The 23,241-nt window shown below is 54.7% G+C and overlaps 1 protein-coding gene across 3 annotated transcripts in view; it reads right to left on the bottom strand.

The window, feature by feature from the left end:
- Positions 1 to 263: 263 nt before the first annotated feature.
- LOC106731741 (SH2B adapter protein 3-like) overlaps positions 264 to 23,241 on the bottom strand; it is a 118,914-nt gene continuing 95,936 nt past the window's right edge. For 2 of the 3 annotated variants that reach the window (XM_089775064.1, XM_089775066.1), the window contains 5 exons: positions 20,167 to 20,258; positions 9,842 to 9,936; positions 4,778 to 4,992; positions 3,828 to 3,999; positions 264 to 588 (listed from right to left, as the gene is read on the bottom strand). In XM_089775064.1, the coding sequence (XP_089631190.1) occupies positions 284 to 588; positions 3,828 to 3,999; positions 4,778 to 4,992; positions 9,842 to 9,936; positions 20,167 to 20,258 (879 nt within the window). In that variant the 3' untranslated portion in view covers positions 264 to 283. Of the gene's footprint in view, positions 589 to 3,827; positions 4,000 to 4,777; positions 4,993 to 9,841; positions 9,937 to 12,949; positions 12,961 to 20,166; positions 20,259 to 23,241 lie in introns of all 3 variants that reach the window. The other variant, XM_089775065.1, reaches the window with a different exon arrangement.

Raw genomic sequence — 23,241 nt, 5'->3', positions numbered from 1 at the left:
TGCCCGCCCACCTCCTGGACTCCAATAGGCACAACAGTAACAGGAAAGTTTTGATTAATATGTAAAAGAGGCCCTGTAACAGGCCTAAAAGTGGAATCACACCCAGACTGGAGTGAACAATTTATATATATATTGCCTCCTCCCTTACCAACCCCCCCCCCCCCATCTTCCTAACCAGAACTAGTTACATTCTTTTCATAGGCTTCCCAAAATATACAGCAAAAATTCTCTAACAGGTTTCCATGCCAAAGTTCATGGTTTGCAATCCCCCCTCCCAATCTTGTCAGAGTGGTGTATATTGATTGTCAATAGCCCGCATGTGGCCCCTGCCAGGGGCATCCAGCTCGTAGTCACAGTCCCACTGCCGACTGGGGTGCATGGCGGCTTCATCGTCGTGTTGAAGGCTGTAGGCCAGCTCTTCTGGAGAGGGAACAAGGTGGAAGATCTGCTCTTGATGAGAACTGGGATGAATGTTGCCTGCCATATGTAGCTGGGGGCAGCTGGAGGGACTGATGTGGGTAAAGCTAAATTCAGAGCTCCAATTCAGGATGGAGAATGGGAGCAAGATGGTGTTGCTTGAACCTGGACCTGCAGGGAGAGGGGAGAAATCAAGCATTACATAACTGGCCAGGTTACCTGCAGGAGCCTAAGAGAACTCTGAACTTTGTTGGGTAAGTTTCCTCAGCTGTGGGCCTTCTCCTATGTCATTCCTAAGCATCTAAGCCATAGGATCCTGTGTGTACCCAGGCCAGTTATCTAATGCCAGGGGAAGGCAGCATGGGGCACAACTAGGGAAGGCTTTTTTAAAAGATCCTGTAAACCTAATTTTTTTTTAGGTTTACAGGATCTTTTGAAAAAGCGCCCCGTTTTCAAAACAACCATGTCTAGACTGCGGTTTCAATTTCGAAATAGCGCTTTTCCAAAAGAGTGCCATTACATGATTATGCAAATGAAGTGTGGGCTATTTAAATCCCTGCTTCATTTGCACTTTCGAAGTGCTTCATTTACATCCCTCTGCTGACAAAGGGATGTAGTCTAGACGTAGCCTCAGTGACCAAGACCAGCTCTAGGAATACTCTTCTCAGCAGCTCATGCAAGTTCTAATGTTTTATTTATGTAGTGGCAGCTTTACTCCCTCCCTTGGGTAGCTATGGGCTGTCCCATCAGGGGTGGGTAAACTCTTTAGGCAAGAGCTCCCTCTAGCAGCCCTAAGACCTACTATTTTCAGCAGGCCTCTCTGTGCCTGGTCCCATATTCTGTCAATACTTATTAGCCAGTATGGCTAGGAATGGTTTGTCAGGGGCTGGAAACAGATGACAGGGGATTGGTCACTTGATGATTCCCTGTTCTGTTCACTCCCTCTGGGGCATTGGCCACTGTCGGCAGACAGGACACTGGGCTGGATGGACTTTTGGTCTGACCCAGTACGGCCGCTCTTATATCCTCCCCCTACCTTCTGAGGCCTGACTTTCCTCCTTGTTCAGTTCACTCTTTCCCTGCAAATTAGTATTCCCTTTGCTAGAGGCTCCAGTGTAGACTAGGTCCTTGCTCCATTTAAGTTGCTCTATGCCAGCTCATGGTAAAGAGCACAATGGTCAATTGTTTGTCACATTCACTGAAGAAAGAATGAGGTAACTGGTTTAGGCATGAGGGAAAGCTTTCTAACGATAAGGCTTGTTAGGTACCAGAGCTGGTTACCGGCGTGACTGGGGAATTCATATCACTGGAGGGCTTTTAAAAACAGGTTGGCCACATGGCTGTCAGGGATGGTCCTGCCTCAGCACACAGGGCTGGATCAGCCTATCTCTGTGATTCTAGGGGGCACAGAAGGCTCTTCAGATTTCAGCCACACACTGGCATCTGCCCATGCCTCTGTTGGCTTTTAAAATGTGCATAAAGAGGACGTGAGTTCAGTACACAGTGTAAACTCAGCTCCTACCCCTTTCCTTTCATTGCAGAGTGGTGCTTCCTATCTCACCTCCCTGAACCATTAGCTGACTGGCCCTTGTCCCTAAGGCAACTGAATGAAAGTACCAGGGGCTCCTTGGGAGTTTTGTTTTATCCCATTGAAAACCATTAGAGCAGGAACATATCTCTCTGACCATCTGGGTGGGTCACAAGTGGGGGTGTCAATGGTTAACCGGTGGCCCAGCTGGGCTGGAGCAGCTTCTGCACCACAGGCGGGGGCCTGGGGCTGCCCGTCCTGGTTAAACATAAAGTTTAGCCGGTTAACTGATTAAATGGGAGTTTACATCCCTAGTCCCAAAGCAGCACTCCAGGTTCAGTAAAGGCTCCTCCGCTCAACCACCAAGAGGAAGTTATCTAGAGTTACCCACTTTGAACTGCACTATGAGGTACTCATAGCTATTCCACTAGTGCACCTCTGCTAAGGTAGCCTGTCCCCTCTGGCCTCACACACGGGGGAGAAGAGGGCTGCATCTGCCAAGGCCGTACCCTGGATTTTCTTAGAACAAGCTTGCACAGCTTTATGCAGTTTTGGAAACTGTGTCTGGCTCCTGTCCACTGGGGCAGCCCAGCAGTTTAGCACAGGCCTGCTGCAGAAGCATGCCAATAACTGTTTCCTCTGTAAACTGAGCCAAAGCAGGGCTGAAGTTTAAATAAACCAATGTCATTAATCAATGCAATTACCATATAACAAGCAGCTCTGCATGTCCTCTAAACTTCACCTAACCCTTTTCCAAGTGGGGAGGAACCAAGTATATTTCACAAGTTGCTGTAAGTCAAGTGAGGGCAGAAGCAGCCAGCAGAGGTAGACCCTGCACCTGGAACCTGAGCTCCTAGGTTCAGTTTGATTGCAGAGCCCAGCAAGGTAACGCCCCATGCCACAGGAGGCCAGGCAGCTAGTTCTGGAATCCTACTGGCTTGGCCTGTCCACGTGTAACACCAGAGCTGCTGTAGCGAGACTGGGCAGTTTGCTTAGATTTCTGCCCCTGTAGCCACCAAATGTCCCAGGCTCTTCATCTGAATGCAAGGACAAAAAGGTAAAGCAGGGCTGACTCCCGGTGCAGTGCATAACTAAAGGGTTGACACAGGGGCCGTAAATGGAGGCTCTACTGCTGACATTTGGGATAAAAAGGAAGTGGAATTATCAGTGCTCTCATTAGATGGTAGAGCTTGAGCTCCTGCCAGAATCTCCTCCCTCCTGGGTAAGAGGGTTCAGCACGGCACATACATGACAACAGCCACCGGCTTGGCTTTGCTGGGTGGTGTCACACATTTTCTAACACTAGCCAGAAGGGAGGCCTGTTGGCTAATTTAGTTTAGCAAACCTACACCAGCCACACAGCACTGGCCAAAGGGGCAGGACCCACCTCTCATACCTGCAAGCCCAGCTAGCTATCCACTAGCACCCAGCTACCAGCTCCTTCTGGCCGGGGTGGGATCTGCAGTGGCACAGTGGCAGCAGGTCACCTGATAACTCTAGGCCATATTTAACTCTAACCCCGTGGTAACAGCAACCAGTGTCTCAGGCAGGCTCCAGCAGCTACTCTAGGACATGCTGAGGATTAATTAACTAATTAATCACACCAACATCTAATGCTGTGGCTCCATTAACTGAACAGCCCATTCAAGCATCATTGGCTGGTTGGAACCTGTGAGATGCCAGCCAGCCCTGGTGGCTTGGAAAGAGGCAGAGCTGGCAGCTTCTAAAATCAGGGAATGCAGCAGCTGGCCCAGGAAGGCCTGCCAACCACATCTGGGCCCAGGGATGGGGGGAGCTGCTCTCTAGTAGGGTGATGGGGAGAGACACAAGTTTTTCCCTCTGGTTATGTGCACACATTAACCCTCCTCCTGCCCCCCCATACCTTGGGCAGGCGGGCTGACCACCACGTAGCTGGCGAGCTTGACGTCGCAGGTGGCATTGCACTCCAGGGGGATGGGGTACTGTTGGAAGTGGTGCAGCATGTCCACAATGGAGGAGAAGTGCAGGTGCTGTACACGGCACTGCCCCCGCTCAGTCAGCAAGAGCCTCAGGTGCTGCAAGGGAGAGGGGTACCTCACAAAGCTGCTCGTTCACTTGCGGGGGGGGGGGGGGGAGCAGCAGCAAGCTTGGGGGCCAGAAACTGGTGGCTGGCTGGACAAGGCCTCATTCACATACCTGCTGTAAAAAGCCCTTCTGAGGACACAGTGCCAAGAAACACCATGAGCCAGGCTTGGGCAGTGACAGCAGGTTAAAGCTGCATCTGACATGGGGAGGTGAATGGGCCCACAGGCAGCAAAACTGAGCCCCATCAGTGTCCCTGGGAGCAGCTCCCTTGACACACACAACCGGTTTGCAACCCCCAGGGTTTACTTTCCCTGGCAGAGGTGAGTTTGCTTCCCCTGCCCAAGGTATGAGTCAAACCAGCCTGGCCTTTAGCAGGTTTGCTGCGAGGGGTAAGACTGCCTTCTGCCACAAGGCACATGGGCAGGCACAATCGAATGCCACAGTTCTCCAGGGGCTCCACGCCAGTGCCTCACAGGGAAGGTTTCCACAGGCAGACCTGTGGCTGGTGATGGGCTGAGGACCGGTTCCTGTGTTCAGAGCCTTCCCAAACACTGGAGCTCAAGAGAGGCCTGTAAATTGCCCTAGCACTGAGCCTTGGCTCTTGGCTCCAAGAGCACAGGCTAGGGTGTTAAGAGTCAGACACACCCAGGTAGGGAATGTGAGCAGTCTGCTTGTGGAAGGGTCACTTGCCTATCATGTCAACCAGAGGTTGGAAGCCTTGAGCAGAAAAGCAGGGCTGGCTGCAGCCCCCAGTCACATGGGCCATACCTTCGCTCTTCCTTGGAAATTGAAGGTGAGGACGTATTCGCCCCTGCGTGTTTCGCTCTGTCGAACAAGGAAAACCCCGTGGCCTTCCACCCCCTGCAGCTGAACAAGCTGGATGGCTTTGATGCGTGAAATGGGGCCGTGGAACCAGGGGTAGGAAGAGAGGAAGTGGTTGGTTTTCTGGTAGGATGGCTTTGGCTGCCCACAATATGTAACACCTGAGGAGGGAGAACACCATTAGAGTCAGGGCCATGGAGACAGGCCTAAGGGAGACACTCTGCATCCCATGGGCCAAACCCTGAGCAGGGCTTGGCTCCTGCAGCAGCCATGGAGGGGTGCTGGGAAAGCCCCACACAGAACCACTGGGACCACTTGGGCTGGAGCCATTCCTTGGTGGGCTGCACAGCTCCTCTCCCCTTGCTGGGAGCAGCACTTTGAAATATCCCCCTCAACAGGGCATGGCTCATACTGTGTTGCTCTCTGGCTCGTGATGGTTTATTGGTTCCAAGTCCTGCCCAAGTTGTGCCAGGTGCTTCCCAAACAGACCACCCCCCCCCTGCAAACAGGTGTCCATGGGAGCATGAGCAGCCCTCAAGTCCAGGCTCTGCCTGGTGCTAGACCCAGGTTTGCCTCAGCCCCCTCATCACAACAGAGCAGTGTCCCTCTTTAGCTACCCTCTCCCACCATCACTGTGTCACGCCCTAGTGAGAGAAACCGGTGGGCATGCACCGCCCTCCCCCTTGCCATGCGACAGGCTCCCTCTGGCATTCGGTCTGGTTTGGCTTTGAATCAGTCACTGGCCACTTACTTCTGCTTTACCCAGAACCTGATTTACTCCAGGGCTGTGTCTAGACTGGCAAGTTTTTCTGCAAAAGCAGCTGCTTTTGCGGAAAAACTTGCCAGCTGTCTACACTGGCCGCTTGAATTTCTGCAAGAACACTGACTTCCTACTGTCTGAAATTAGTGCTTCTTGCGCAAATACTGTGCTGCTCCCGTTCGGGCAAAAGTCCTTGGCTACGTCTAGACTGCATCCCTTTTTCGGAAAAGGGATGCAAATTAGACCTATCACAATTGCTAATGAAGCAGGGATTTAAATCTCCCCCGCTTCATTAGCATAAAAATGGCTGCCGCTTTTTTTCGGCACGGAGCTTTGCTGGAGAAAAGCGCCAGTCTAGACGTGGATCTTTTGGAAAAGAAAGCCTTTTCCGAAAGATCCCTTATCCCTTATTTTAAGAAGGATAAGGGATCTTTTGGAAAAGGCTTTATTTTCCGAAAGATCCGCGTCTAGACTGGCGCTTTTCTCCAGCAAAGCTCCGTGCCAAAAAAAAGCGGCAGCCATGTTTATGCTAATGAAGCGGGGGAGATTTAAATCCCTGCTTCATTAGCAATTGTGATACGTCTAATTTGCATCCCTTTTACGAAAAAGGGATGCAGTCTAGACGTAGCCCTTTTGCGCAAAGCTATCGCGCAAAAGGGCTAGTGTAGACAGCTCAGAGTTGTTTTGCGCAAAAGCGTGTCTAGATTGGCATGGACGCTTTTCCGCAAAAAGTGCTTTTGCAGAAAAGCGTCCGTGCCAATCTAGACGCGCTTTTCCGCAAATGCTTTTAATGGAAAACTTTTCCATTAAAAGCATTTGTGGAAAATCATGCCAGTCTAGACGTAGCCCAGGTCTTTCACCCTGTGGTGCCTGCATTAGCCTGCAGCACAGTGGGAGCTGTGTGATACTGAAACGCAGCACTGACACTATCAGCAAAACCCTTGTTTCCTGTCAACTCAACCTGCCAGCCAGGCTGCCCTAGTCCCTCTTTGCACAGAACATTGGCCCCCAGCCTGATTTTCTGCGTTGGAAGAGGAGAGAACCTCAAGCTCTCCCTCCCTTCACCTCCCAACACAGGTGACATCAGCCCCACAATAGTTCTGAGGGCCACAGTGCCTATTTAATCTTTGGGCTGGAAAGAAGGCAAAAGAGGCAAGCTAATGGGCCCCTCCCAGCTCAGGAAAGGTGTCTCTGTCAACAGCACTTGGTAAGTCATTTCTTGGTAGAGGGTTGGGAGCACAGGTCTGGCAGTGACAGGTGCTCACAGCATCCTGCGCTCCAGGGCTCCAAGGCTACATCTACACTGGTGGGTTCTTGCGCAAGAATGGCCATACTTGCGCAAGAACCCGCAGAACGTCCACACTGCCCACCCGCTCTTCCGCAAGATTTACAGTACAGTGTCGGAAGACAGGGCTTCTTGCGCAAGAGCTATGCACTTTCTCTAACAAGTGTAAGCCCTCTTGCGCAAGAGGGCAGTGTGGACACTCGGCAGGGGTTTCTTGCGCAAGAAAGCCCTATGGCTAAAATGGCCACAAGAGCTTTCTTGCACAAGAGAGCGTCCACACTGCCAGGGATGCTCTTGTGCAAAAGCACATGGCAGTGTGGACGTGGTCTTGTGCAAGAGTCCTTGCACAAGAACCCTTGTGCAAGATGTTCTTGTGCAAGAAGCTGCCAGTGTAGACATAGCCCCCAGGTGCTCAGCTCCTTCTTAGATCCAGGGGTGCTGAAGGGTGCTGAGTCCCTCACAGGATCAAGCCCCAACTCCGCAGTTCTACCTGCCCTAGGAGCTGTGTAATTCTCTCCAGTTGCTGCCCTGGGCTGATTATTCCTTGTTTGCTCCAGCCCAGGCCCCTAAAGCCCCACAGGAAACCACTGGAAACTAGCCATGGTCTCAGGGAGGAGAGCAGAGTGAGTGGGGTTGGAATGCTTCGGGGGGGGGCTCCTATCCCATAGCCACCTGCAGGAGCGGCAGCAGGATGGTCCTGCCATGAGCCTGGAAGAGCCATAGAGTTGCAAGGCCCCACAGACCAGTCTCCTGGTCATGTGAGCACCTGACAGCAGGAGTGCCTGACAATGGGTCTCCCTGGACACTAGCTCTCTCAGTCAGGGGCCCCCTCGGCCCAGACCCACCTGAGATGCTTCCTGGTGATTGGCACTGCACACCAATTCACTTCAGCAGTATTGTATGGCTGGGAGCCCCGGGACTGCAGCAGGCTGGTCAAGGTCCAGCCACTTCCCCCCCGCCCATCCTGCTCTGTTAGCCCTTGGCAAGGCCTCACCAGGCCTGGTGGCTGAGGAGCTTGGGGGTTTGTAACAGTGCCAGCCTTTCAAACTCTGATGAGACTGACCAAGGACTAGATGGTTAGGGGGGTGACGTGAGCCTTTGACTTACCGAGAACTCCATTTAGGGTGACAACATGCTGGGCAGGGGAGCCAGAGTCCCCAGCACAGATCAGCCACCCCTGGGAAAGCAGGGCCAACAATAGAAACTTTTACTTTCCATGGCCACTGGGTGCCTGCTGCTACTTGGGGCTCAGCACCCACAGCAGGGTTCCAGGGCAGTCTGTGATTCCCTGAGGGCCAACTTGGCCTGCTGTGGCTGGCGGAGGTCAGTGCACCTGGGCTTTCAGTGAGTAAATAGCTCAGTTGCTATGTGGTCACTGGTGCAGCACCAGATGGGGCTGCCGTTTACACAGGAGCACTGATTTGTAGAGCTTACGGCCAGACGGGAGCCTATGGACCACGGAGTTCCTGGGCAACAGGGCAGAGAACTCCTCCTCCATTTCTGCAGTGAACCCCTAACATCCAGAGAGCTAAAAAGCTACCACTAGCTACTTCTAGTTATTCTGTTCTCATAGAGCCAGTCAGAGCTCCCAGCCCAGCTGGTGTAGCCTGAAGTAGGGGTCCTGCACCCCCAGAACACACTGCAGGCTGGGAATGAATTCAGACATTTTGTGCATGATGAAAAAGTAGTATTCCAACACTGGCCCCTGTCCACAGGGCAAACAGGTACATAACTGCCCGCTTGTTAGAACCACAGCAAGGCAGGCAACACACCTCTGCATTTGCCTCCTTATTTGGCTCTAGCCTGGGACTCTGCCTCACACCTGGGTTTTATTCCCACTGCGCTGCTGGGTGACACAGGCCCAGGCGGGAAGCAGCTTCCCCAGTTTCCCCTCCCACTCCTTGTCTGACTTGTTGCTTTTCGAGGCATGCTGCTCAGAGCAGGGGCTGTCACATGCTGTGTCTGGACAGCACCTAGTCTGCAGGGGGGTGATTTTTGGCTGGGACCTCAAGATTCTACAATCATATATATAGTAGCCCAATGCCTGAGACTCCATAACAGTGTAATGCTTGGTGTTCCCTCTGGGTGGCGCTGTTGCCTCTGTAACGTCCTTCACCTCCTGCAGTGGCGCTCTGCTGACTTCTGCGCTGCTCAGCCGGGCTGCTGTGCGGGAGCAAGTGGCACAAGCGACCGTTTGGGCTCCGCGGTCTCCTGAGTGAGAGGCAGGAGGGGGAGGAGAGCTGAGAGAGAGAGAGAGGGGAGGCAGTAAGAGGAGAGAGAGAGAGAGACGGAGCAAGAGACCGGAGGCTCAGGAGAGAAGACTGACATGGAGGAGAGACCTGAAAATCCCATCTTATGATGGGCTAATTGGCTAGTAATACAAATAATCATCCTCACTGTCCCTGTCAGCCTGGCTTGGGTGTTTCTGAGGTGCCACACCCCCTGAACGGGGGTTACAAGAACAGCCCTGCATTTCTGGCCAGGCCTCTGTAAACAAAAGGCACTCTCGCGCTGGCAGTGGCAGCCATTTGGAGCACAGAGGACCTGGCCCAAGAGGTTCAAACAACTGTAAAGCTGAATTGCATTAGTGGGGCTACCCGATTTGGTCAGAGACAACGGACCTGTGTACGGAGCTCAGGCTCTGTCCCAGCTCTCTCAGTGGGTCGCCGTGGGTCCTTGGGCAAGCTGCAAAGCACCTGATTTGCAGAAATGAGGAGCACCCACAACTGGTGCGGGGCTCCCCTACCAAGTAGGCTCTTACCCATGAAGGCACTGAGTGCCAGTGGGGTAAAGGCAGGCTGGCTTCTTGTTGGTAAGAGGGAGGGAAAGGAGAGGGCACTGTAGGAGCAAAGTGCATCAGCTAGGGCAGCTCCCTGGTCGTCACAGCTGTCCCATACCACTGTGCTGAAGACAAGGAAGCACTGGGACCTGTGAATGTCCCCACTCTCCCATGCAGGACACCCACCTTGGGGAAGGGAGTTGGTGTGGCCATTGGCAGGGCTGGAGGCGGTGATGTCAGAGTGCTGGCCTGCAAGTAGCTCTGTGTTGCCTCTCTCTGACCTGCCAGGAAAACACAAGAAGGATGTCACTGCTTCTGCCACCAAGCCCAGGTGGAGACCTGGCTGCTCTGCTCAGCAAAGCACCAGTACGGGCAAGAAAAACACAGCGCCCTTTGTGCAAGTGTGTCAGGTAGAGACACCGCCGGGCAGGGAACGTGACAGCTCAGCCACTGCCCAGAAGTCAGGGCTCCTGACACAAAATGTTGGGAAATTCCAAGTGTTTTTTTTACACACTTAACACCCTCCTCCCCCGCCCCCAAACATTCTGATGAAAACATGTTTCTAAACATGGATGTGCTGCAGTGCAACATTCCCAGAGCTGCCCTGAGAGCAACACCACCTACAGTGGTGGTAGGGCTTGGGCCACTGGCCAGCCTGCTCAGAGGAACCACACAACAGAACTGGGACAAACCCAGCCAAGAGACATCAGCCTCACTAGTAACACACGCAGGGGGGAGATGAGGCATGATTTTAATCTGGCCTTACTGATAGGCTGGGAGAGTGGGAGACAGGACAGCTGTGGTCTATTCCTGACTGACATAAATGCCCTCTGGTGGTGGGCAAGTGGCAGTCTCGCTTCCTGCCTCAGTTTCCCCATCTGTGTCAAGTGCCATTAGGCAGTAGATGATGGGAAGAAAGAAGGATGTTGTCACTCATATCCCTGGAGGCTGCCTAGCCAACCACAGCTAAGCATACTTCCAGCCTGCAGAACAGGGCAGAAACACAATGCCACGCTCTTTGCAGCTAACAAGACTCAGCTGTTAGCCCCGGAGCCACCCTGGCATCCACTCTATGCACTGCAGCAGCCCAGGTGGCACCTTCGGCTTGCATCAGATGCTGTATTCAGTTTCCTCCCTGTCCCTGTGCTTGGGGTGGGGGCAGGTTTCTCAGCTTTGGAGTGGGACGCTGCTCCCTTTGGGAGAGCTGATGGTGTGGCTCCAAGCCAGCCTGTGTCCTTTCCCTCTTCACACTAAGAATCCCCAAAACACATAGGTGAGAGGAAGAAGCCCTCAGGGACCCTTGCCATGGTGCTGTGCCCTCTGAACTACTAACAGCTGACCAAGTTCATCGAGCGTGGCAGCATGAACTGGGTTTTGGGGATTCCCACCGGGCCCCGGTGACTCCTTGCAGCCCACTTGAGGTTAGGGCCAAATTCCCAAGCCCAGGAGAGTTATGCTAAGATGCGTCTGGCCCAGCTTGGCTGACTCACCACTAGCTCAGGGGAGCCAATCACTTGGAGAGCCCCACCCAACTTCCCAGGCAGCTGGTAGACAGGGGTCAGGCCAGGCAAAATCTGCAGCCCTACCCTCAATCAGCAGCAGGACCCTGGCTGGTGGGAGGCCATGGGGGGGTACATCTACACAGCAAAATTATTCCAAAATAACTATGGATATGTCTACACTTCATTCCTCTCTAAAGGAATGCAAATGCAGACACCCGAAACTGCAAATGAAGTGGAGATTTAAATATCCCACGCTTCAGTTGCATAATCGCATTATAATGCTATTTTGAAATAGCGCTATTTTGAGAGGAAAAAAACGGGGTTATTTCGCGATTAAAACCCTTCCCTCGAGGAGGAAGCCCTGACAGCCCTGAGCCACCCAGCAGCTGCCCCTGCCTTGCTTTTCCCACAATATGAGCCAGTCTCCTGGTCCCAGCCAGCCCTCCACTGTTCCAGGGAGCAGTCAGACAACTCCCAGGAGCCCACCCGGGCCTGAAAGAGGCATGGGCCTTCCTGGTCTGGTGCAGAGATCCTGGACCTTATTGAGGTTTGGGGTGACAAGACCCAACTCCAGGATTTCCACACCAGGCACAGGAACACCAATGTCTATGGCTGGATGGCCGAGAGCCTGGCCAACAGGGGGCACATCCACACCCAGGAGCAGGTGTGGATGAAGGTTAGAGTTCTGCCAGGCATAGGCCAGGATGGGTAATTCCCGCTCTGGGGGCAGAACCTCACACCGATCCCTACTTCAAGGACCTGGACCGCATCCTGGGGGGGCGGGGCAATTCCTTCACCTCCCCAGTAGTGGACTCGGGGCTCAAGATGCCCGTCATCCTCCCAGGGGACAGACACGAGGTGGAGGAGGAGGAGGAGGAGCCGGACAAGGCCAGCATGGTCACCCGCCTAACCCTGGAGCCGGTACCCCTCCCTGTGGACGTGTCCCAGGTGTTGTCCAAGGCTGGGGCAGGTACATCATGCGAGTGCCATCATGTTCCCTTCACACGGGGGGGGGGGGGTGGCGAGGGGTAGCTGGGCACTCCTCGCTCGGCCCTTGTGGCCTGGGGATTGCACAGCAGCCTGTGCACACGGGAGCATGCGCTGCACTGCTCCTGACCACACAGCCCCAGGAGGCTGCCACAGAGGCCCCTTGTGCTTTTGGCCACAGGATGTCTGGAGAGGTCTGCCATACTCATGACCCCAGGGTGCAACACTGGGACACCCTCCCTCCGCAAGCCACCTAGAAGGAGGCTGGGGGGGACACACATGCACATGCATGCACCCCCTCACTCTTGGGGCAGCATCCACTCCCGGGGACAGCGCCACGAGGCACAGGAGCATCTGCCACGCACACACACCTCCCCCTCCCAGCACCGTGCCCCCCTCTTCTCAAGCAGGTAGGGATACAAGTTCTCTCCCTGCAGGATGCTGCCACTGTCGGGCCCGGCCTGTGCGTGGCATGGAGGGAAGCCCAGCTGCCCTGTGCCCCCCCCCCCCACCCGCAGGATCCTGGTCTGGCCGACACCTTCCCATGTCTGCTTGTTCCCAGGATGTGGGAGTAGTGAGGCTCCACCTGGGGAGATCTGAGCCCCTGTAGGAAAGGGCCAACTGGCCAGAGTGCACACGGCCTTGCTCCAAGCACATCGCCTTCATCTGAGCCGAGAACCGTTGCTCTCGGCTCTCAGATGAGGGCAAGGCTTCAGGCACAGTGTCCCTTGGGATGACTGACCATCTCTCTTTGTTCGTCACAACTGGACCAGCTGTGAGGGGGGCGGTCGACACCACCTGGAACAGCCTCCAGAACTCGAGGGACCTGCAGGCACCGGAGACCCATGGATGAGTTCCAGAGGGAGCACCTCGTGGCACTCTGATCCATGGAGCAGACCATCGACCGCAGGCTTCATGTGGACATCCAGCTGCTGCCAAACACCTGGGCTGTGTCTACACTGGGGCACTTATTCTGGAAAAGCAGCCGCTTTTCCGGAATAACTTGCCAGCTGTCTACACTGGCCGCTTGCTTTTCTGGAAAAGCACTGACGTTCTACTGTAAAATTGTCAGTGTTTTTCCGGAAAAACTATGCTGCTCCCGTTCGGGCAAAAGTCCTTTTCCGGAAAAACTGTTCCGGAAAAGGGCCAGTGTAGACAGCCCAGGGCTACGTCTACACTGGCCCCTTTTCCAAAAGGGGCATGGTAATTTCAGAGATCGTAATAGGGAAATCCGCGGGGGATTTAAATATCCCCCGCGGCATTTAAATAAAAATGTTCGCCGCTTTTTTCCGGCTTTTAGAAAAGCCGGAAAAGAACGTCTACACTGTCCCCGATCCTCCGGAAAAAGCGCCCTTTTCCGGAGGATCTTATTCCTACTTCAAAGTAGGAATAAGATCCTCCGGAAAAGGGCGCTTTTTCCGGAGGATCGGGGCCAGTGTAGACGCTCTTTTCCGGCTTTTCTAAAAGCCGGAAAAAAGCGGCGAACATTTTTATTTAAATGCCGCGGGGGATATTTAAATCCCCCACGGATTTCCCTATTACGATCTCTGAAATTACCATGCCCCTTTCGGAAAAGGGGCCAGTGTAGACGAGCCCCAGTAGTCTTTTCCGCAAAAAAGCCCTGATCGCGAAAATGACGATCGGGGCTTTTTTCTGGAAAAGCGTGTCTACATTGGCACGGACGCTTTTCCGGAAAAAGTGCTTTTCCGGAAAAGCATCCAGCCAATGTAGACGTGGTTTTTCCAGAAATACTTATAACGGAAAACTGTTCCGTTTTAAGCATTTCCGGAAAAGGGTGAGTGTAGACGTAGGAGGGTGTGGGAGCACAGGCAGAGCGGGGCAAGTCACAGGCCCCTAGTGGGGAGACCCAGGGGAGCGTGTCACTAGGGCCCTTGTGAAAAACTCTCCCTCAGAGCCTTCCAGATGCCCACGACCCCCAATGGGCCTGCCGGATGGCAGCTGTGTGCAGCTGCTCAAAGACCTTGCAGCTGCAGTCAGGCTCTGCCCCCCACCCTGGAAAGAACACCTCCCCCTTCCTTTCACACACATTATGGCGTGCACAACACTCAGCCACCATGTGAGGGGTGTTGCACTCCCCGCGGTCCAGCCAGGTAAGGAGGTATCTGAACCATGCCTTCAAATGCCCGAAGGCGCCCTCCACCACCATGTTGAGCTGACATTGTAGTGTTCTCGAGAAGGGTTGAGGTAGCCAGTGTACGGCTTCATGAGCCAAGGCAAGAGAGGGTAGGCTGCGTCCCCCACCATGCAGATGGGCATGTCTATGTCCCTGATGCTGCGGTGGGGGGAAAAAGTCCTGGTGTGCAGCTTCTCGAAGATGCAGACATCGTCCGCCTTCCCCGACCACCCAACATAGAGGTCTGTAAACTGGCCCTGGTGGTCCGTGATGGCCTGCAGGACCATCGAGAAGTATTCCTTCTGGTTGATAAAGAAAGATGCCTGGTGGGCGGGGGCCTGGATGGGTATATGGGTGCCATCAATAGCCCCCCTGCAGTTGGGGAAGCCCATGTTGGCCAAGCTGGTGACAATGGAGTCCACGCTGCCACGGTGGATGACCTTGCACAGCAGGATAGTGTTGATGGCCCTGACTACCTGCAGAAGGAGACAAACAGATTCACAGGGGTGCCAGGGCCCTTGGGAGTTCCCCCCCATTCCCCCCCCCCCCACACCAGAAGCAATCCCCCCCACATAACCCATCCCCTGGCAGGGTTTTGTGAGGGTGAGACTGAAAAAACCTCCCGGGGAGGGAGCTTGCAACACCCCACCCCCCAAACCCCCTTTCCCTAGGGAAGCCTATTCCAACAGTCCACCCACCCAACATAGAACAATAGCCCAAGAGCGACATACCTGTATGAGCACAGCCCCGAGGGTCGGTCTCCCCATGCCAAACTGGTTCCTGATGGATTGCTAGCTGTCTGGCATGGCGAGCTTCCAGAGGGCGATGGCGACCTGCTTCTGGAGGGGGATGGCAGGTCTCGTGAGTGCCCCATCACCTGAGGGCAGGGGTGAGCCACTCGCAGAGCTCCAGAAACATGTCCTTCCTCATCCTGAAATTTTGGAGCTATTGCTGGTCTCCCAACCACTCCATGATGATCCGATCCCACCAGTTGGCACTGGTGTCCAGACGCCAGAAGAGGCGGTGCACGGTGTGCAGGGGAGGGTAGGTGGGAGCCAGCTTCATGAGCCGCACCCACAGAGATCCGAGGAGGGCCTTCCCAGAGGAGTTGGGGGTTGGGTGTCTGCAGGGCCTGGGCTGCAGCCTGCAGAACCTGCTGTATGAGGTGCAGCACAAGCTGCAATAGTCATAGATTGCTAAGAGGCAGCTCCGGCTCCATGGCTGGCAAGCTGAGGTGTCCGCAAAGGCAACCGCAGCTGGCAGAAGAAAAGCCTTTGCTGTCCCTTGAGGAGGTAGGCAAAGGAAAAAAACCTGAGAGACAGCTGAGCAAGAGCCTCAGTGAGCCTCAGACAGCAGCTCCAGGAACTCACTGCTCACCTGATGCCCTGACTGAAGTGGTTCCAGGTGACCTTAAATGCGAGTTAGCATCCAATCAGTGTGGACGCTATCTTTCAAAACAGCTATTTTGGAAGATCTCTTCTGGAATAGCTTATTTTGAAATTAATGTGCAGTGTAGATGTAACCGGGCTGAGCACGGCCTGGTAAACCACCAGCATCCCCAGCAGAGCAGGGCTGGCGCTGCCCCAGCAGCCTGAGGAGTGTGTCCATGGGGGAAGCAGAGCAGGAGGAAGAGCCTATGAGAGGAGATGGTGCCCAGGGCACCTGCAAGGCAGCCCTGTTGGGAGGGGTGTTGTTCTGGGTAGCAGCTTATGCCAATGCAGGCTTGCTCTTGGTGTCCCAGCTCTCTGGCTCTTCGTCTCCCTCACTGGAAGCACTCACAGTGCATCCCCACCACCACCCGCCCACAGAGTGTTTGAGACAGCTGGCACAGGGGGTTGCTCACGCTGCCCCACCTCATTCCAATCCCAGCAGCAGCATGTGGGGGCAAGGAATCTCATGCCCCACCCAGCCCAGCTCCTGGCAGGGGTTGAGAACATCTGGCTCTGGCCCCTCCCTGGAAGGGCCAACTGCCAGGAAAGGTTGGCTGGCACCAGGGAATCCACAATCACAGAGGAGCCTGTGGGGGCAGGGGGCATTTCTGTTTGCACCACAGAGCAACCAGGAGACCCTCAGCTGGCAGAGGGGGCTGCCTGCAGGGGGCTCGGGCATGGACAAGCACCTTTGGTGACACCACCTCCACAACAGGGCTACGTCTAGATTGCCTCCCTTTTTCGTAAAAGGGATGCAAATTTTAAGGGGGATAAGGGATCTTTTGGAAAAGGCTTTATTTTCCGAAAGAGCTGCGTCTAGACTGGCGCTTTTTGCCGGCAAAGCTCCGTGCTGAAAAAAAGCAGCAGCCATTTTTATGCTAATGAAGCGGGGGAGATTTAAATCCCTGCTTCATTAGCAATTGCGATACGTCTAATTTGCATCCCTTTTATGAAAAAGGGAGGCAATCTAGACATAGCCCAGGTGTTTACAGCAGCACTGGCTGGCGGTATCCCTGAGCTGGGCAGCTCTACCAGCTGCACTAATATCCCACCCTGCACTGACCCCTCACTCACTTGGCTATGAGTCACAAGCACTCACAGCTGCCACTGGCCCTTTCCTCTTGGCAGAGGGCTGGCTGCTGGTGGCCATGAAATCATCAGGGCTCTCACACAGTCTTCCTGCCCCTCCTTCTGCAGCTGGCATGGGGGCATGACCTCTGCAGGACCACAGCACTTGGTGGGAATTCAGGGCTGCATGGTGCATTGTGGGTGGGGGCAGATTCCACAGCTTACTCCCTGGATCTCCTATTGCCCACGCTGAAGGGGAACATACCAGCCACCAATGCCACTTCCCATTCCAGGCAGATGCATCAGATGATGGTGCGGTGGGCTGGATTTCAATTGGCTGCCCAGAGGCTCTAGCCCCCACCCCACTCTTGTGAGCAAGCTCCCCTTCCCAGTTGTGCTGGGTTTGGAATCCATTATTTGCAGCACAGACTGGGGAGAGGGCAAGGGGCCCAGAGAAGAGTAAGGGCAGGTCTCCTGGGGAGCTGCCTGGCACCAGGCTAGTCTCACCTGCTCCCACAGGCTGCAGGAAGCTGGAGAAGCCAGGCCAGGCAGGCTGCACCCTGGTAAAGGGCCTTGGAGCACCTGTGTCTTGATGCAGCCCCTTCCTAGAGCCCAGATCTGTGCACACAGAGCCCTGGGGCCTGGCAAAACTGTGGGCAGCCTGGCCCGGGGGGTCGGTCACTTACCCAGCTCTGCATTACCAGCCACAGCTGCAGGCTCTGCCCGCAACTCCCCTGCAGTCCTTGCTTGGGGTGTCTGGAAATCCTGGCCCAGTGACTCCCCTTCCTGCCGGGCCCCACATGGCTTGGTCAGTGGGACAGCTCCATGTGGAATTCCCAGAGCACAGCTCTGCCTGGACCAATCCAGGCCTGAGCCTGGGAGGTGCTGAGCCCCTTCCCTTAGACTCCAATGGGAGCCAACAGCCCAGAGCACCCAACAGGACTGGGCCTGATGTGAGCAACACCCAGGAGCTCAGCTGAGCTGCCTGGTGCATGTGAAGGGGCTCCAAGTCGCCCCGCCACCGAGAAGCTAAGGGTATGTCTACACTAGCCCCCTACTTGGAACTACGGTGGTTAATGTAGTCATTCGAAGTTGCAAATGAAGCCGGGGATTTAAATTTCCCGGGCTTCATTTGCATCTTGCCAGGCGCCGCCATTTTTAAAGCCCCGCTAGTTCGGACGCCATGCCCGCGGCTACACGCGGCACTGAGTAGGTAGTTCGGATTAGGCTTTCTAATTCGAACTACCAGCACTCCTAGTTTTAACTAGGGTGGTAGAGAGCCAAAGGTCTGCGTCCTGAGGCCCAAGGGGGGCAGGTGGAGGGCAAATTGTTCTTCCGCGACCTGGCCTGGACACCTCTTCAGCCCTGGGCTGCCTGGCCCACGTGGCAACTCTATGTGGGGAACTGTGCCCAGATGAAGCCCAGTGGAGTCTCAGGCTGGGGCCAAGCCCCCAGGGGTATGTCTACACTACAAAGTTAGTTCGAACTAACGGACGTTAGTTCGAACTAACTTTGATAGGCGCTACACTAGTGCTCCGTTAGTTCGGATTTAATTCGAACTAACGGAGCGCTTAGTTCGAACTAGGTAATCCTCATTCCACGAAGATTAAGCCTAGTTCGAACTAGCTAGTTCGAATTGAGGGGTGTGTAGCCCCTTAATTCGAACTAGTGGGAGGCTAGCCCTCCCCAGCTTGCCCTGGTGGCCACTCTGGGCACCACCAGGGAAACTCGTCTGCCCCCCTCCCGGCCCCGGACCCCTTAAAGGGGCATGGTCTGGCTACGGTGCCCGTGCCAGGTGCAAGCCTGCCAGCACCCAGCCAGCAGACCCTGCACCTGGCACGGATCGAGCCACCCACCCGATGCCCCCCAGCCCTCCACCTCTTCCCGGGACCAGGCTGGCGGCTCCCAGGAGCTTGCCCGAGACCGCATGAGGCGGGCACCCGCCTGGGCTAGTGTGGATATTGTGGACCTCGTCCACGATCTCGGCACTAGGCACAGGAACGTGGCCAGCTAGGGCAGGAGAGCTGCCAGCCTGGCCACCCAGGAGCAGGAGTGCATGAAAATCAAGGTGGTCCACTGAGACCCCCGACCCTGAGCCCTGAGCTTACAATGGCCGTCCTGGGTCAGACCAAAGGTCCATCTAGCCCAGTAGCCTGTCTGCCGACAGCGGCCAACCCTAGGGACCCTGGAGGGGATGGACCGAAGACAGTGACCAAGCCATTTGTCTCGTGCCATCCCTCTCCAGCCTTCCACAAACCTTGGGCAGGGACACCACTCCTACCCCCTGGCTAATACCACTCCATGGACCCAACCTCCATGACTTGATCTCACTTCCCTTTAAACTCTGTTCTAGTTGTAGCCTTCACAGCCTCCTGCAGCAAGGAGTTCCACAGGTTGACTCTGTGCTTTGTGAAGAACAACTTTCTGTTACTAGTTTGAAGCCTGCTACCCATTCCTTTCCTTTGGTGTCCTCTAGTCCTTCTTTATGGGAACTCATGAAGAACTTTTCTGAATGCACCCTCTCCACCCAACTCCTGCTTTTAGAGACCTCTATCCTGTCCCCCCTCCGTCTCCTCTTTTCTAAGCTGAAAAGTCCCAATCTCTTTAGCCTCTCTTCATATGGGACCTGTTCCCAACCCCTGATCATTGTAGTTGCCCTCCCCTCTCCCAGCCTCTCTCTTCCCCTCTCCCACCTCCTTTTCCCAGTCTCCCCCAGTTTTGTTCAATAAAGACAGATTCCATTTTTGAACACAATTGTCCTTTATTTTGTACATCAAGAAAAGGGGCTAGGGAGGGTAAGTGGAAGGAGGTGAGGGAGGAATGGGGTACGAGCCCCCAATGGGGAGGACTGGGCTGGCTCTGCGGGCTTCTGGGTGTGGAAGCTCTCCTGCAGCCCCCCGATTGCCCCCTCTCCCCAGATGGCAGCCTGTGGCAAGTGCAGCCGGGCTGATGGCCGAGTGCTGTGATGTGCCCAGTGTGGGTACTCCGGGCACTCCAAGCCAGGACTGCTTTGCAAGCGGGGCACCCCTGAGAACTGTCTGTCCGGGGTGGGGGTCGGGTCCCTTTAAGCGCAGCCCTCGGCTAGCCTGACACAGCATCTCCACGCTCTAAGTCCTCCTCTGATGCCCTGCCGGCACTGCTTCCGGCCAGCCTTAAGCCCTGTTCAGGGTCCACTCAATGTGGACATGCTAGTTCGAATTAGCAAAACGCTAATTCAAACTAGTTTTTAGTTCTAGACGCGTTAGTTCGAATTAGCGCTGTAGTGTAGACGTACCCCAGGAGGGAATCTCATGCACTGAATGTAAGTGCCCAGAGCCAGATGTTCCCAGTACCACCTGGAATGGGGTCCCCCAGCAGCTGCCCATGCAAGCACCCTCACTCAGCCCTTACCCTTGGGCCAGGCATTCTTTGATTGCTGCTGTCCAGGAACTCAGCTGCTGCTCATCCCTGGCCTCGAATACAACGTCGGTGCAGTTATTCACCTAGACAGGAGAGAAGGCAAATTTTGGATGGTACAGGAGCACGGCCCAGAAGCACAGCTACCCTGTCCCACCTGGGGCTCCACTGCCCATGCCACAGGAGTGGGGATTTCTGTTTGGATGCGGAGAACCAGCTCCAGTACTGCTTCCTTCACAGTCTCTCCTGCCAGCCCTTGGGAGTACCCCCTGGCTGTGTCTAGACTGGCTAGTTTTTCCAGAAAATCAGCCGCTTTTCCAGAAAAACGTGCCAGCTGTCTACACTGGCCGCTTGAATTTCTGCAAGAACACTGACTTCCTACTGTCTGAAATCAGTGCTTCTTGTGCAAATACTATGCTGCTCCCGTTCAGGCAAAAGTCCCTTTTGCGCAAAACTTTTGTGCAAAAGGGCCAGTGTAGACAGCTCAGATTTGCACAAAAAAAGCCCTGATCGCAAAAATGGTGATCAGGGCTTTTTTGCGGAAAAGCACGTCTAGATTGGCTACGGACGCTTTTCCGCAAAAAAGCGTCCTGCCAATCTAGACACTCTGTTCTGAAAATGCTTTTAATGGAAAACTTTTCCGTTAAAAGCATTTCCGGAAAATCATGCCAGTCTAGACATAGCCACTCTGTTCTTCCCCAGGCTATTCTGCTTCCTCCCCACTCTCCCTCCCACCCCCGGCTGGGTTGCTGTCTCCAGGGTAAATGATTCACGGCCTCTGCAGCAGGAGAAGGAAAGGAATGGGAGGAAGGAAACTCACATGGGGAAGGTTGTCCCTGGGGTGGGGCGATCTAGCCATTTACTTCCCAGAGGAATTTGGCCATTTATGGCCTCCTATTCCAAGTGGCCCTTGCTAGGCCCCATGTCTGGGCAGCACAAATGACTGTGGTCAGACTTTTGTCCCTGCAATCAAGTACCCAAGGAGTAAGCAAGTCCCTCATCGTGTCTCTTGGAGCCAGCAGCTTTCAAACAGCAGTGGCCCCTGGAGACATGGCTGGTAGCTGGGGCTCACTGGGAAGAAGAGAGCCAGGCAGCAGAGTAGCATGCGGAACAGAGCAAATGGGAGGGGGAGACAGCAGCCAGAAGCCAATCTTACACCTCTGGGAGCATTGGCCCCCAGTCTAAGGCTGGGAAACCCCCACAGCAAGAACAGGGGAAACCAGGAATGATGGCTGCCTCACAAGGTGCCTGCAGGGGAATGGGCACAACTTGGTGGCCTGGGTGCTGCTTGGGGGCCTAGTGTGTGCGTCTAAGGTAGAGGATACTTCTCCCAGATCTGGGATTGGCAGCAGGCAGGAGCAGAGGAGTGAGAAGGGGCTGGCGACAGCTTGGGCTCCTCTCTTGGGGAAGGAATGGGCATGCTCTGTTAGTCATTGCAGTGTCTACAGAGCAGTAATGGGCACCAAAGAGAGGGTCACAGACAAGGAAGCCCCCAGCCTGGATGCTTCCAATGACAGGGGCAGCAGCTACCATCCTGCTAGTCTCCAGGGGGCACTGAGCTGGGGAACATCTGCAGAGCACTAGTGTGGCATGCCCACCACTCTGGCACTCACACTGCCTAAGCCAGGGTTCCAATGAAGCTATGCAGGTGGTTGGCTAGAGTGCCACGTGTGAAGGGCACCCGAGTGGGGCATCCTGGGAAGTTCTCATTCCCTGCCCCCCACACAAACCTCAGTCCTTTCCTCTTCTGCTCTTTCTGGGGTGCCAGATCCCCCCTAGATCTCCCCAGTGCATAATCCACACAGGGAAACACCTCATTGAGATCCCCTACCTCCACCCCCACTCAGTGAACCAGATCCCCCTGCCCGCCCAGTGCACTATCCATACAAGGAAACACCTTGCCTCTCACCAGCATGCCTGTGAGCTGAGAGCAAAGCTACCAGGGAGGGCAGAGACCCGAAGGAAACACCCAGCCCAAGACAACAGCACCCACTTCCCCCTCACCTCTGCAGGCATAAGAGGAACTGACATGTGGCATCAGAGCTCTAGCAGACACATGCTGGGAGTGGAGAGGAAAACCCCAGAGCCTGTGAGGTGCCTTGAGGCAGCTGCTGACTTGCAGAGGCCAGAGCCAGGCTCTGCTTCACCTGCACACATGGACTGCAGGCCCTGGGGCTGTTGGAACAGCACCTCCATTTGGAATGTGACACAGCTGCAGTCATGAGGAGAGCCAGAGCCCACGCTCACTGGCCTGTATACACCCCAGAGCAGTCTCTAGTGACAGGGCCTTTGGGCTCCCTGCTCCAGCTAAGGAGCCTCTGCCAGGCCCCTTAGCACTAACAGGAATAGAGCTGGGGACTAGGGATGTAAGGGAGTACTGGCTCCTACTACATTTAAACTGAAGAGCCACAGCAGGGGTAGCGAGCCTCACCCCCACTTATTGACTAATCAAGTAGTCAATGGAAATTCCATCGACTACTCAATTAGCTGATTAACCACAATTTAACATCCCTACTGGGGACGTGGCAAGCTGCAGCCTGGTCAGTGCAGGCCCAGCTGTGTGAGAGGCAGCACGCACTGGCGGGTGCAGCACTGGTGTTAGCCTTGCCAAGTACCCCTGTTGTCCCAATGCCTGGCAACTGCTGCCAGGACTGTCTAAGCTCAGATCCTTTAAAGGGGATGAGAGAGACAGAAGCAGCTGTTGGAAATATAGGTGAAGAGTAACAAATGCAAGCACCTGATCTCCCAAAGCTCCCCCGGGTGCTAAAGTAACCCTGCCAGTGTAGACCAGAGTTTTATAATGTTTTATGTAACGTGCTTAATGGGTAGTGTGAGAATAAATGTTAAACAACTATAACTCTGATGGCCACCCTTCTCTGGTTAGCAGGAAGGAATGGTCCTTCAGGCTGCTAGTAGAGATGCATTGGGCAGACTGCTTGTGTCTGTATCTGATGTCAAAGCAGAAAGAGATCAGAAGGATCCCTGCGATTCAGTACGATCACACTGTTGCCCCTGCTGGAGACTCTTGTACATTTCAAAGCAGGCACCCACTGTTGCATAAAAAAGCCT

Source organism: Pelodiscus sinensis, chromosome W (assembly GCF_052426305.1).
Source record: "Pelodiscus sinensis isolate ZL-2025 chromosome W, ASM5242630v1, whole genome shotgun sequence".
Taxonomy (NCBI): Eukaryota; Metazoa; Chordata; order Testudines; family Trionychidae; genus Pelodiscus; species Pelodiscus sinensis.
Note: the sequence above shows the minus strand (reverse complement) of the source record. Positions and strands in the feature narration are given on the sequence as shown.